Source organism: Setaria viridis, chromosome 6 (genome assembly GCF_005286985.2).
Source record: "Setaria viridis chromosome 6, Setaria_viridis_v4.0, whole genome shotgun sequence".
Lineage (NCBI taxonomy): Eukaryota > Viridiplantae > Streptophyta > Magnoliopsida > Poales > Poaceae > Setaria > Setaria viridis.
Window position 1 is genome coordinate 3,679,734 of NC_048268.2, and position 14,109 is coordinate 3,693,842.

Below are 14,109 nucleotides of genomic sequence, written 5' to 3' on the forward strand. Positions count from 1 at the left end.
AGTTTCTAGCGTTTCCCTGTATTCACCTTTGTGCAAATACCGAAAGTATACAAGTTGCCCATTTCTCCAATAGTACTAGCATGCTGTGCAAGTTCAGCTAGCAATAGTAGTCCTTTTTACCCTTCTTTAGCTACATCTCCCAATCTATCATCCACCTACATGAGACACAAGTATATTAATAATTAAATACAACAACATTCTTGACAATATTATATGAAGAAGCTCAACATAACACAATAATAGATAAATAATGTTTCACATGCCCAAGCAAATTATGGTTCAACATAGGGTAACTTATTTTGGTTCAACATAGGAAAAATGTTATCACATATGACAAGAAAATAATCTGATAAACATGAAAACAAATCAGTGGCGCTTCATCATCTCCTTTTCTAGCTCCTCTCAATCAAATCGAATCTTCCTTTAGTTGTTTCTAGAGAGCTAAAAAGCTCCCTAAATTCAAGCTTAACAATTAGGGAGGCGGCTGTGTACATTAGAGCAGTTCCTTCTTGCACCCCTACATTCTTTTATCATCTTCATAGTCTCTGCAATGGCAGGAACTAGATTGGTTGGGGTTTCTACCTTCAAACAAGTGTTCTTGTACAAACGAAAGAATGGGCTCTTCTCATCCTTCTCTTCAACGCCAATGGAGATCCTCTTACGTTTCCTTTTTCCTAGGTTCACTATCTTATCCTTCTGTGTAGGTTTTAGTACCTCATCCACATCCTCATCACTTGCCTCATCAGAAGATATATCTCCAGGATAGGATGCAGAAGACCCGCTAACATGTGCCTTGCCAAACAAGATATGAAGATCATCAAGGAACTTGGGTCCTTATTTTCGAAACTTCACATGATTGCATTTGATTCCTTTATCACGATTGTTGCATTTCTAAAATTAAAAAAAAGCAAGGCACACCATAACAAAGAATGGGAAAAATATATTTACAATGATAATATAGTTCTTACAGCAAGGTGTTTGTTCCACCATTCTTCTGAGCAGTCAACCGTTTGTTTTGCCTCATCCCATCCAAGACCAGTGGCACAATTCTTAAACTCCATAAACGTTGAATACTCCTTTTTCAGAACATCTAACTTCTTGTTTTTTTCACCTATCACCGGATTTTTCTGCAAACTTGGAAACAATATTCTTCCAACCGGTAGTAGTGAAAATTTCCATTGACCTATTCCCAGCTTCAATCTCTTCTTTGCAGGCATCAATCAAATGCCTTAAAAAAGCATCACCCCAATCTACCTTGTCACCATTCTTCAACCAACCAAAAATATTATTTGATTCAATTCTTTTTCATATTACAAGCCAATAAAATCAAGCACCAAACATCCTACCTAACCACGCAAATCAACCAAACAGCTCACTGCATTTAGTAAACAGAAGGGAGAGATGAACCTTGGAGCAGCAAATCCGTCCTGGGGGCACCAGAGGGAGGTTGCTGTGGGGCGGTGGTCGGGTGCGAAGGGGTGCGGCGGGCAGAGGGAGGTTGCCGTGGGGCGGTAATCGGGTGCGACGGGGTGCGGTGGGTGGCAGGCAGGTGGGGGGCGACTGGTGCGGGGGATGGATGGGTAATTTCTTTACCAAAACAAGTAAAAATAAGGGGAACCTACTTTTGAATTTGTACTAAAGTGAAAACTGCTTTTGGCAAAAGTACATATGATTTTTTTACCCCTTTAGTTAGCTTTTAACTTTTGTACTAAAGTGAAAACTGCTTTTGGCAAAAGTACATATGATTTTTTTACCTCTTTAGTTAGCTTTTGACTTTTGCAAAAGCAAAGGTCTGGAAGTCCAACCAAAAGGGGCTAAGGTATGCAAGATTTTGAGATGCAGAGTTTCGACCGGAGGCCTCTACACTTCACCAGTTTTACCGAGCCACTGTACTGGTTCTGTGCTTGCAAATGGATCACGAAGATGAAGAGATCAGTAAAAAAAAAACTGGGTTTCCAATCCCTTGATTGAGTAACTACAGACAAAACTACAAGCGTACAACAATCAGGGCTAATATTTAATATTTCAGGTTAAAAACCTTGCCAACCATAACAAGTCCAAGTACAGACCCATATAGGCACAGCTATATCATCCCAACCTTTCAAAGGAGGGGCGATACAAAATGATTCCCACCAGTTCCAAACTTACACTTGATTTGACACAAAATAGTTAGACGTCAATTGTCAGTACAATTAATTTATCGCAGACCCAGAAGATAGCCGAAGCACCTCAGCTCACCCTACCCTGTTTACAAAGACGTGAGCACCGGTGCATTCAGCAACTGCACATGACGAGCTCCTCGAGCTCCGCTACCCTCGGCATAACATGTCCATGGCGACCCATCAGCAGTACAAGTCAAGAGCGTGTCGTGGCTGACCATATCTTTGCCCACCGGTTGGTATGAACAAATGGGGATTCGGCTAGGATGATTGATACACATCGCTATTACCCTTACAAAATACAAGAATTAGCAGCAGGTCATGAGTGTGTGCTGCCATCACCTCGGCCCTGACAGCTCGACCGCGTGGAGGTTGTCGGTCGAGTCGAGAATCCACTCTGAAGTTCGATGAGGGCCTAGCTCGACCTCCTGCCGTACTACTTCTACCTTCTGCCACTCCTCCCATCTCTCAGCGAGGCCGTCGCCTTCGAGCATCCTCACCACCTCCGACATCTTGGGACGTTCCATGGGGGAGCTCTGTGTGCAGAGGAGGGCAACCTGGATGAGGGATTCCACCTCAACATCAATGTAGTTGTGCTGTAGATCTTCATCAACCAGACTCTCCAGTCTCTTCTCCTTGAGCAACCCCTTGACCTGCACAAAGCACATAAACTCACTATTAGCTTGCACATAAACTCTCTATTAGCTTGCCAGTCGAAACTGGTGTTTTATCACAACAATAAAACAAAAACAACTCCTGTACAAGCTAAAGCAGTATGTTAACAATAGAAGAATGTTCCAGAGACATGATGAAGCCCCATGCTAAGTTTAGTTTAGCTGTAAACAAAGCACCAATTCAGAAACAATATCTTCTTATTTAGACCCTACTGAAGCTCCATGTGTTATTGGATGAAGTGATTAACAATATTTTTTATAATAATACAGACAAAGTGAGCATCCAAACCCAACACAGCACAAAGCTGCAAAACGGCATGGATATCCACCCTGCGATTTGAACTGAGGAAATGGCATTGGTAAATTACCCAATCAAGCAGCATGACATCATCATCATTGGCAAGGCGAGCAAGATCAAAGGCACGCTGTCCAGTAATAAGCTCCAAAAGCATAATTCCATAACCAAATACATCAGTTTTCTCAGAGGATTTTCCTGTTGAAAGATATTCAGGTGCGATATGGCCAATGGTTCCACGAACTGCAGTAGTTACATGGGTATCCTTGTAATCCATTAGTTTGGCCAAACCAAAATCTCCCACTACAGCTTCAAAGTCTTCATCTAACAAAATATTGGCAGCTTTGACATCACGATGGATAATCTTTGGATCACAATGATCATGTAAATAGGACAGGCCCCTGGCAGAACCCAATGCAATCCTCCTCCTTGTTTGCCAATCTAATGGAGGTTCAGATTCCGGCCGTTCTACAGAAATAAACCAAATGACAAATCCCTTACAGTTTGATATTGTTGTTAACAAGGTATAACTAGCTAAGATACACAAATAAAAGACTAAACAACTGGAGTTAACAGCTGAGAGTACCTCTTAAACGTGACGCGACACTTCCATTGGCCATGTATGGATACACAAGCAACCTTTCCGTTGGTGTCATGCAGAATCCACGAAGACGCAAAAGGTTTCTATGTACAGCCATACTAATCATCTCAACTTCTGTTTGAAACTGTAGTTCCCCACCAGGTGTTCTCTCCTCCTTTAGTCTCTTGACAGCTACTAATGTACCATCTGCTAGCCTTCCTTTGTAGACTTTGCCAAATCCACCTCTTCCAAGAATGTTCTTATTGCTGAAGCCATCTGTTGCAACCTGTAGTTCTCGTAGTGAAAATCTTTTAAGCTGGCCAAGATGCACCTCTGGATCTTCCTCAGCTGCCACATTCAAAATCTCAAATTAAATTGATTCAATGTTGTCCCCCAAGTAATTCTCCTGCTGTTGAAAGCTTACCAGGTACATCAAAGAAATGCTCTTGTGGTTTCCTGCGCCGCCAATATGCAAAACCAATTGCAGGAACAGCAAATAGCAAGGCCGCACCAGCAGCCACTCCACCAGCAATGGCTCCAGTACTGGAGGAACTACTTCCTGCACAAAATAAGATGCCAGTAGCAAAATTGGTATTCCACACCCAAGATTACTGCCGTGCCAATGACTTTTCTAGGTTCATAGATATTATTATGCATCTAGATATAGTGTATGTCTAGGTGCATAATAATATATATGAACCTACAATTTGGAACGGATGGAGTACTTAATAGTAATGAATCTAAAAAATCACCTGCTTGCACAGGAGTTGGTGGGTTGTATGGAGGAGGTGGAGAAAAGGGAGGAGCACCGGGACAAGGTTTTGTGGTGCCAGGACCACATAAGTTAGGGTTGTTTGCAAAACTGAAAAAGAAAAGGTCCAAGTGTGAATAGGAGAAGCATCAAGGCTTAAAAAGATGAAATTGTCAAATAAATACTTAGATCTACCTAATAGGTGTGAATAATGAAAAGGAACCAGTTGATGGAACTTCTCCAGACAAATTATTATTTGACAGATCCCTGTAATTCAAGAGCAACAATTAGGTTAATTGTGCGTTTACTAATTAGAACCACAGAAAGGAAGTATGTGAACTGAGAAACAAATGCTTACAGAACTTGGAGGGCAGTGATAGCAGTTAATGATTTTGGAATTGAACCGGAAAGGCTGTTGTTGTTAAGACGCCTATTCCAACACAAAATTAAAGATGTGCAAAATCAGTAACATCCGCATGCATCCATGACGGAATGAGCCCATCACATCCAAGTACAAATGATGAAATAAATATAATAAACAGTATCATACAAACAATGAAATAAATATGATGAAGACAGCTTAGAATTAATAATTATAATAAACTGAAAAAGCACAAGTACAAAACAACACGATAGATGCATTAAAATATCTGAATGTCAAGTAGTACAATATACATCGCCTAACAAGCAGCAGCATGCCAGCATATAGCTATATTGCATAAGCAAGTTCACAGAAGAAATAAAACCAAGGGAAGCTTAATCAAATAAAATTAACCTTTTATTCCAAGCACACATATGTAAACATGTTAGCTAGCTAGTAAACATGTTCAAGCAAGCAAGCAAAAAAAGGGGGGCTGCTGAACAAAACTAATCTAACCATAGATAAGACTAGCATCACTCAATGTTGCCATGAACAGGAACTTCATCCTGGAATCTAATTTCTTCCGACAGGACCCAGTAAAGTGTAAAACTAGGCAGCTGCATTATTAACCTGTATTTAACAAAGTGTCTGCATTCAGCTCTACTACTTGGAAAAACCAGCGATGTATTTAACAATGCATTCATATCTACTACTTAAAAAATTGTATTTAATGATATACTGAGATAGATTTAGCATGTGCATAGCCATAACATTCCTATTCTTAACAGGTTTTACTCTATAGTGAGTAGTAGTGATAGTCAATGGAGATATCTTACAAGAATCGCAGCTTTAATAGGTTCCCCAATGAATCTGGTATAGGACCAGTGAAGTTGTTCAAGTACAAATCTAAACTGACCAAGTTTGTGAGATTCCCAAGTTCACTAGGTATCGTGCCACTGATGCTATTACTGTAGAGCTCCCTGCATAAAAAAATAAAAAAAACATGAAGCCAGTGATTAATTTTGAGAACATAACAAAACCAAAAGTAACCGAGTTATGACATGCCATGGTAACTGGTTGTTGTGGTTATTATTTGCAGGCAGTGAATGTTACTGTCATCAGTCAATAGTAGCAACAGCATTGCCATTATATATCAAGCCATATTTACCACAAGGCTCGCTATTTAAGGACAGAATATGCCAGTAACTTATTTTGACAGGAAGACGTATATTGTGTTACCCCATATATTACGCTTGATAGGAGCACCAGTCTTTAGACATTCTAGCAGTCTAACCCTACTTTCACCTATCTAACAAGTATTCTTTATATGAGCAATCATACCTGAAACATTTTCACTTAAGTTAAATATTTAAAAGGTAAAAGCTTCCACCACATGCAAAATCAGTATGGCCTTATCAAAACATAGCAAAGAAAGAGAACTTACAGGTACTGCAAGTTTTTGAGCTGGCCAAGTTGCGGGACCAAGGTTCCTGACAGTGCAGCATTTCCAAGATCACTGTGAATGAAGAAAAACATAAGAAGGAAATATAGAACACGTCCAACTGAATGATGATATATAGTGGAGAAAAAGTGAACCTACACTCTGATAACACTGTTGTCGTTATTGCAGGTAACATGAAACCAAGTGCATGGGTTGACCAGAGTTGGATCCCAACTTTGTAGAACATTATTTGGATCATTTAAGTTAGTCCTTAAGCTATGCAGCGCATCACCTGTTAATAGCAGAATGAAAAATGAACAGCTGCCAAACAAAGTTTAATCAGACCAAACCTAGGAGACTGAGTTCTCTTTCTAGAAATGCCATTCAAGGGAGCAAAAGGATACAGCTACAATTAGTAAAAGTTGAAGTTGTAGCAGCTAATATTCCTTTTAGGATTCAGATTGCAAATGATTTTCAATTGAAGGTGAAGAAATAATCCCACATCATTGAACACAAAATCAAAGCAGCATACCAACTTGAATTCACTTAGTACTAGTAGCTGGTGGCATCAAGTACGACAAACACCTTCCGATGCTTGAAGTTTCAGTTTCTCATTCCAGAATTCGAATAATTCCTCAATTGTTCTAGAACTATCAAAGCCAAAATTCAGAAAGACAGCTGCCGGTTCTACATGGATATAACCCTTAGCTCCCAAAAAAACAAAAGTATTACCCCAAGGTCCACATGAGCATCACCCAATACCTCCAACAAGCAAAAAAACTAATCATCACTCGAATGAGCACCATCAGCTTGAACCTACCGAACAAGCAAACAACAAGGGGCTGTCTATAGGACACCCGAGTATTTTAACCCCCCTCCTGCACTCGAATTTTGAGCCCTTGGATTTACATCATCATACATCCAACGGTCCACTTTTCTTCTTCCTCCTCCCACCACCATGGACGCCCCACCATCCTGCCGTCGTCTCCGGCAGCTCCCGCCACCGAAGCCGCTCCCGCTCCCCTCCCCCGCACTAACTCGTTGGAGTGGACTTCCCCCGCCCCAACCCTTCCCACCGGTTATCCCCCACCACCCCGGCCGGCGGCGCCCTCGCCGCCTCGCCGGCCCGCCCACCAACCGCCTCCACCGCCGGGCCGGCCTACGTCCCCGGCTTCCTCTAGTCCCAAAGCCAGCAACCCGAAATCCCCGCGAAACCCCCAAATCCCTAACCCAAACTCACCCGAGGAGATAGATCTCGCCGGAGACGGAGAAGATGGGCGCGAATCTCGCCGGAGTTGAGAAGGAGGGTGAAGATTTCGTGCAAGAAAAATTCGAGTGTGAGGAGGCCAAAAAATGCTCGAGCATCATACAGCTTTCCCCAGCAACAAAAGCAAATCATGTGAAGTCCTAACCGATCCCAACTAGAAACCAATCTTAAACCAGCCAGCCTCATCCTTCCCAAAAGCAAATTATAGGAGGAAGAGAAAAATCTCTCGTAGTAGCATAACAAAACACAGAGGCCCACCTGATAATCGCCCAGCCACCAACTAGAAACACAGGCCGGCCGGCTTATCGGAAACAACAAAGCCACGTCAGGGAGACGTCCTAATCGAACCTAACGACCGTGAACGTAACCACGCTAGCTTGCCCAGACACATCAGTGCATAGCAAACGCGCAGCAGAATCTAGCGAAGCAATTTAATACAACAGTAGCAATCGGCACAGCAGAAAAAACCCCAGGACCGGCAGAGCGGTAATCTTGACACTGCACTGCACTGCTTGATTGGGGAGAAAAACGGATAGAAGTCACGCGAAGCAACAAAATCAAATGAAATCGGAAGGGGGATAGGGAACCAGATGGAACGCGGGAACGGCACCGACACTGCACTCGAAAATTCCAGCCTCGGAGAGTCAAACCGCCAGAAAATTCGCAGCAAAAGCAGGACGGGTTCGTCCGGCCAGTTGCCAGATATCCCGAATTCGAAGAGAAGCGAATTCAAATTTGCTCGGACAAACGGAACAAACAGCTCCCGCTCGCCCGGGAGGACCAGACCAAACCCCAAAAGGCAAATAGGCAAATCCAAATGGGGGTTGGGTGGGCCCAACGGAAGCGAGGGAGCAAGCAAGCTAAGCGAGCAGGGCGGCTGGAGCCATTGGAAGCCAAGGCTGGCAAGCTCCCGCAAACCCCCACCGGAAGACGGAGCAACTCGGAGGCAAGGCAAGGGAAGCGAAGCGGAGAGAGCGAGGACGCACGCACCTTCCGTGTTGGCGAGCACCCGCGCGGCCGGGTGGAGCAGTAGACGCAGCAGCAGGAGCGCCCACACGGCCCACCTCCGCCGCGCCGCCCCCGCAGCCGCCGCCATTGCCCGCGCCACCGGGGGGTAGCGCCCTAGATCCCTCCCCGGGCCGCCATTCCCGCCGGATCGATCGGATCAGACCGCCTCCAGCCGCCCGCGCCGCCGGGCGATCCGGCGAGGGGTCCGGTCGCGCGCAGCACAGCTCCCGCCGCCCCGCCCCCCTCCCCGCCTCCTCCTCTTTCTCGATCTCTCCGAATCGATCCCCTTGCTGCGCTCCGCTTTTCGACGGCTTCTCTCTCTCTCCCCCCACGTTTTTTTTTTCCTTTCCTCCTGGGGGCAGCGCCTTTTTGTTGCGGTTGCGTCTGCCGATACGAGACACGGGTGGTGGGGGCGGGGGGGTGGAATCGAACGGGATATTGTTTTTTTATGAGCGGGGGCGGGGGGTTAAGCTTCTCGCTTGCTTTTTGCTTTTGTTTAAGATTAAGCGGGGCGGGGGTTTAGGAGTCAGAGCTCGGGGATTAGCAGGTGAGCGACGCAGTGGAGAGGGAGGAGGGGGTTGCGCGGCGGTGCCGGAACGGAGTCAACGGAACGGCGCCCGTGCAGGCGGGGTAAGGACGTGAGGTGCGGGGGAGGCGGGATCCCGTGCGGACGGGCAAACACCACGCAAGGTTATGATACATCGCTACACCTCTCTACGGTAAGCTCTTGGGTTGAACCACTCTCTCCATTTCAAGACACAAGTTAATATGAACTTGGATACATGAGCTAAGATGAGGAGTGCAGAAACTGCATTGTCAAAATCACCTAGAGTTAAGATAGATGGCAATTCTGTTGCGTGCATTAGTATTTATTTAAGGAAGTTACAATCTCTTCTTCCCTTAGGTGACGTTTGGATAGCTATTGGGAAATGGTTTTGGCTATGAGCAGGGATAAGATGGGATGGGTTAGGGATAAGAATACGTGATACTTTTCCTTTTCCTATGTTTGGTTGCTCCTTGGTTTAGGTTAGAGTTTTAGGTGACGTTTGGATAGCTATTGGGAAATGGTTTTGGCTATGAGCAGGGATAAGATGGGATGGGTTAGGGATAATGATACGTGATCCTTTTCCTCTTCCCATGTTTGGTTGCTTCTTGGTTTAGGTTAGAGTTATATAGTGGGTCCCACAAAAAATAAAATAAATAAATAAACACTTTCCTTTCTACCATCTCCGCTTGTCCTTTGCTTGCAATTTCTCTCTAGACATAATAGGCAAATTCGTCCTCGAACTTTCGTCTGAGGGTCAACTTGGTCCCTCAACTTTTGCATGGACCAAGTAAGTCCTCCAACTTCTATTTTCTGGTTCAATCTTATCCTCCATCTGAGCTGGAACTCCATATAGGCGTGCCGCTGTCATCCAACCGGATCTTAAAGTTTTGCGATGCATGTCAAAAGTCCAAAAAAAAAACCTCCTTTCATTCTGTATCCAACTCAGGCTGCAAAAATGAACCAGTTTGCTCACTGTAATACAATCCATAGCCCTCTATCCCCTTTCTCTTAGTTGGCTTTGTGCTCGAAGATGCAGCCTGACCATTTCCTTTAGATGGAGCTGGTTCAGGTAGAGCGAGAAGTGGGAAGCTAAACGAAACAAAGGGCATATAGGATATTTGCCATACTTGATCATACGTCGAGGTGACGTGGAACACCTACTTGGCTATCTAGCTAGGACGAAGGATGGAATTGAACTGGAAAAATGAAGTTGGAGGACTAAATTGGACCTTTCAAGAATTGGGGGATGAAGTTGACCCTTGAGTAAAAATTTAGGGATGGATTTGTCTATTTTGCCTTCTCTTTGTGACTTCCTCACAGGCCAGCACGTGAGGCAAGCAGCAACTCTGCCCCCGTGTGGCAGCTCCATTCTCGAAGATTCGGCCGCTGTGGAGGTCTACGCAGCAAGGAGAGTAGCGCCCCTAGCGGCGTGTGGGAGGCAAGCGACGACGCACAACCTATACAACGACCCGCGCGCAAAGAAAGCGGCACTTCGGTTGATCGCACCTGCGTGGCGAGCGGCAGCCCCGCACGAGAGGTGACTGGCGGCAGCCTTGGAGTTCCGTGCGAGCGAGGCCATCAGCAGCTCCGCCACACCTGTCTTCATCTCATCCGCCAGTGCTGCGCCTCAATTTCCTAATGTAACCCACCCCTCCCGTTGGAAAAAAGGTAGCTGGGAAAAGATAGTCTTATTTCCCTGTCCCAATCCATATACATTTCCCTATCCCAACCCCTATTTCCCACTTTAGAAACGTCACATTCCCTATCCCATCACACAAACATGGGATAAAATCTATCACACCCCTCATTTCCCTATCCTAACCTCTATTTCCCATTCCACAAACGTCAACTTAGAAACTTGGAGGACTCAAGGTCCATTGTTTGTGGGGAGGTAGGGGGCTTAAGCCCCTTGCACTCTCTTGATTCACCCATGAAAATGATGACGCAGCTACCAAAATGGAAAGAATGATAGACAGTTCATAAGATGGATTAGCACTTGACTATTTACATGACAGTGACAATAGTGTTTGGTTGATAATAGTAAAGTGGGCTAACATGTGGCTGTTTACCATGCATGAATAAGCACTAGCATCATATCAAATGAGTCCGCGGATGCAGACAATAATTGCAGGCCTACGATGAACTGAGTGCTCACATAACCTGGGTCGAAGCACTCCAAATAGCTGAAGGACTATTTTGATTAATGGGATAATACCGAAGCAATGGAATGATAACCATCCATAAATATGGTGGTTTTAACATATGGTCCCCCTGCTGTATAAGGCACGCACGAGTGCGTAAAATTGAAGTGTACAAACCGGCAAATTTGAACTCTGCCCGGAGAACTTTGAATGAGCGGATACTCTAGCTTTCAACTTGGAACGTCTGGGGGCGCGCTCTCCGTAATCACACCCGCCAGGCCCACCACGGCCACGGCACGGGCACCAGCAACGCAACACGTGCACCGCTCCAGCCGCCGCTGTTTCCTGTTCGACCGCACTGCACGGGCGGTCCCCTCGCGGCGCGGCCAGGGCCCAGGCCCCCCAGCTCTCACTGCCAGTTCCCATCCCGGTCTCGCCTCCACGTGGGATCCGGTCAACGGTATCGCTGCCTTTCCGTTCCGCAGGCAGAGCTCGTCCCGTTGCGTTCCGTCGCCGGCTGTGCTGTACGCTGATGATTCCTCGTGCACACGCGGGCACAGGCGTATGCTGCGCGCGCGTGCAGCGTCATGTTACGGCAGGGCAAACGCCGCGCCGTCCGCACGCACGGAACGGACGGCTGGATGGTGAATGCCCGGTGGTGCGGCTGACTAGCAAAATTTTGTTTGCGGTACGAGGACACATTTGTATTTGCAACAAATTAAGTTCCAAGTACCGACCAAAACAAACTTTTAGCAAAGAGAAAGCTACACATGTTTATGTGTATGAAAGTTTTAGCCACATATATATTTTTTGTCATCTAAACAAATAAAATACGGTGGTATATGTGTATGATTTTTTTTACTCGACGTATACCATGTTGCAAATGTCATTTTCCGTGCTGTAGTGTTGCTTTTGGATGTTAAAGATGAATAGAACATTAAACTAAACATAATGTTGTAACTCCGATATTAATACTGCCTATAGTATTCTTTGATGTTTCATATGTTTGTTTTCAAAATTAGCTAAGAATTGTCAAATTTCATGTACCTGAAATATAACTAGGTCCCATTAAAGAAGAGAAAGATCGACATGGGTGTCGCTAAAACATAAAGTAGTGCTCTCAATTGAAGGATACATGATATACTTTCGCGTGCGTGGCAAGGCGAGGAACAGGATTCTCATAAATCGCCATAGAATCTCGTCTGTCTTCTTTTAGTATCATCCAAGCTTTTTCCTCTTAGGGTACAGGAATTTCTTTTCCTCTTTTCCACGACTTTTCTTTATAGGAAAAGAACTAAAACCACTTGGCTTTTCACGCAATGTTCTCGAGAGGTCTACGCTAGCTCGTAGGATTTTCCGGCGCTTACATTGAGATGTCACTCGCCGAGTTTCATGTTAGGACCAGTGTAAGGAGTCAAGGAGAGTGAGCAAAAGGACGGAAGAGAGGCTGGTCCAACGTTAATGATGGGGGCATTTTCTTTTTGAGACCCCAGTTGGACCATCAACAAAAGTAGGTACGTCATTTGTATCTTGATGTGTCAAAAATGAGGACGAGGTTAGTGACACACCGGTTCGATCATGACAGTAAACTCAAAGCTACCTGAAGAAAATGATGGAAGGACGAGGTTACACTAATCCATTGTATATCTGCTCATCCTAGTTACTATCAAAATTTTGCACGTGGCTCATCCTCTGGTCACTCGAGTTCAAAAGCACTATAAAGGCCCCCTATGTTGCTCGGAAAAAAGCACTACAAAGGTCTTCGGAAGGTGGGCGGCGACGTTGAAATGTTCTTCCTTATCCTTTTTTTTCCCCACGGGATATAGCACCTGTCGTGTGGAAATGTAAAAAAGAAATATATTAGCTTATACTATTAAACATGTTGAATAATGAAAAAAACATATATATAGCTTACAAATAAACAAACATACATGGTGACTTTAAAAAAAGTTATTGACACTTTCAAATAAAATATATAGCTACGCAAGATGCGTGAACATATGATCCACACGGGCATGTTTTACGTAAGTGGTGGGGTTAAACTAGGTAAAAAAAATAATCAATTGGAAATACGACCAATTATGTATATTATAGTTAGCTGTTACAATAGTCATCGATGATAATTATTATTATTTTTATTATTATTTATTAATGTCTCAACTGGTATGATTCATGCATGTGCAAAACGACTATTCAAAACGTAGCGAGTACCAATGAAACATACATCTTTTTGGATCCGATAAGCAACATCCTGCTGCACGGTCAACTTGTGCTTGGGTAACCGTTGCTGACTTTTGAGCATGACGCTGGAGTAAGATTAAAATATTCTCTCGCACTGCTTTTCCTGCACGCGGATTGCTTTCGAGAAGGTTCTCATCACATGCAACGATGCAAGCTGCTGACGAGCAGAGCTTGAAAGGTCAGCAAAGCGCAAGCATCCATCAAGGAAAAGAACAGACCCTTTCTGCCTGGCGCTTGTGTACCATCTACTTTTGGCTTGGGCTTTCTCTGGGCTTTGGCCTGCTAAAGCTGAGCTTTACCATGGCTCTCGGCCCGCTGGAGTGTGTGCATAAAAGACACGGTAGCACAAACCTTTTAGCAGAATTATTTTCTACTTTTTTTTTGCCCTTTTTGATTGTTCATTCTATCTCTAGTTTGATTAAACATCATTTCCGGATTTTTTATATCACAATCATGCTTTTGGTTTCACTGGAGTGGTATACACGTGTCTCTAATGGAGTGGTACAGTTCAAATGGATGTGGGGGAATCCGGGCCGTCCATCCAACCCTTGGGCAGTTTAGTCACCAAAGCACAACACAAGTGCGTTGATGATGGGCCTGATTTGGGTTCGCCTTAGTTAACCACACACACAAGCACTGTAGTT

The 14,109-nt window shown here is 44.6% G+C and overlaps 1 protein-coding gene across 1 annotated transcript; it reads right to left on the bottom strand.

Annotated features, from left to right (window-relative positions):
* Positions 1–1,996: 1,996 nt before the first annotated feature.
* Positions 1,997–8,789, bottom strand: LOC117860829 (LRR receptor kinase BAK1). Its single transcript, XM_034744215.2, has 11 exons — positions 8,519–8,789; positions 6,421–6,553; positions 6,265–6,336; positions 5,657–5,800; positions 4,818–4,889; positions 4,655–4,726; positions 4,461–4,570; positions 4,133–4,267; positions 3,715–4,056; positions 3,202–3,596; positions 1,997–2,812 (listed from the first exon to the last, which is right to left on the bottom strand). The coding sequence occupies exons 1-11, from the start codon at positions 8,622–8,624 to the stop codon at positions 2,498–2,500; spliced, it is 1,896 nt and encodes a 631-aa protein (XP_034600106.1). The 5' UTR covers positions 8,625–8,789; the 3' UTR covers positions 1,997–2,497.
* Positions 8,790–14,109: the final 5,320 nt, after the last annotated feature.

Bases quoted from the DNA above. Each gene is read 5' to 3' on its own strand.
- LOC117860829 (XM_034744215.2), bottom strand. From the start codon at position 8,624: ATGGCGGCGGCTGCGGGGGCGGCGCGGCGGAGGTGGGCCGTGTGGGCG. The intron at 6,554-8,518 runs GTGCGTGCGTCC...TGCTATTAACAG, and splicing joins GGTGCTCGCCAACACGGAAG to GTGATGCGCTGCATAGCTTA. The intron at 4,571-4,654 runs GTAGATCTAAGT...TTTCTTTTTCAG, and splicing joins TCATTATTCACACCTATTAG to TTTTGCAAACAACCCTAACT.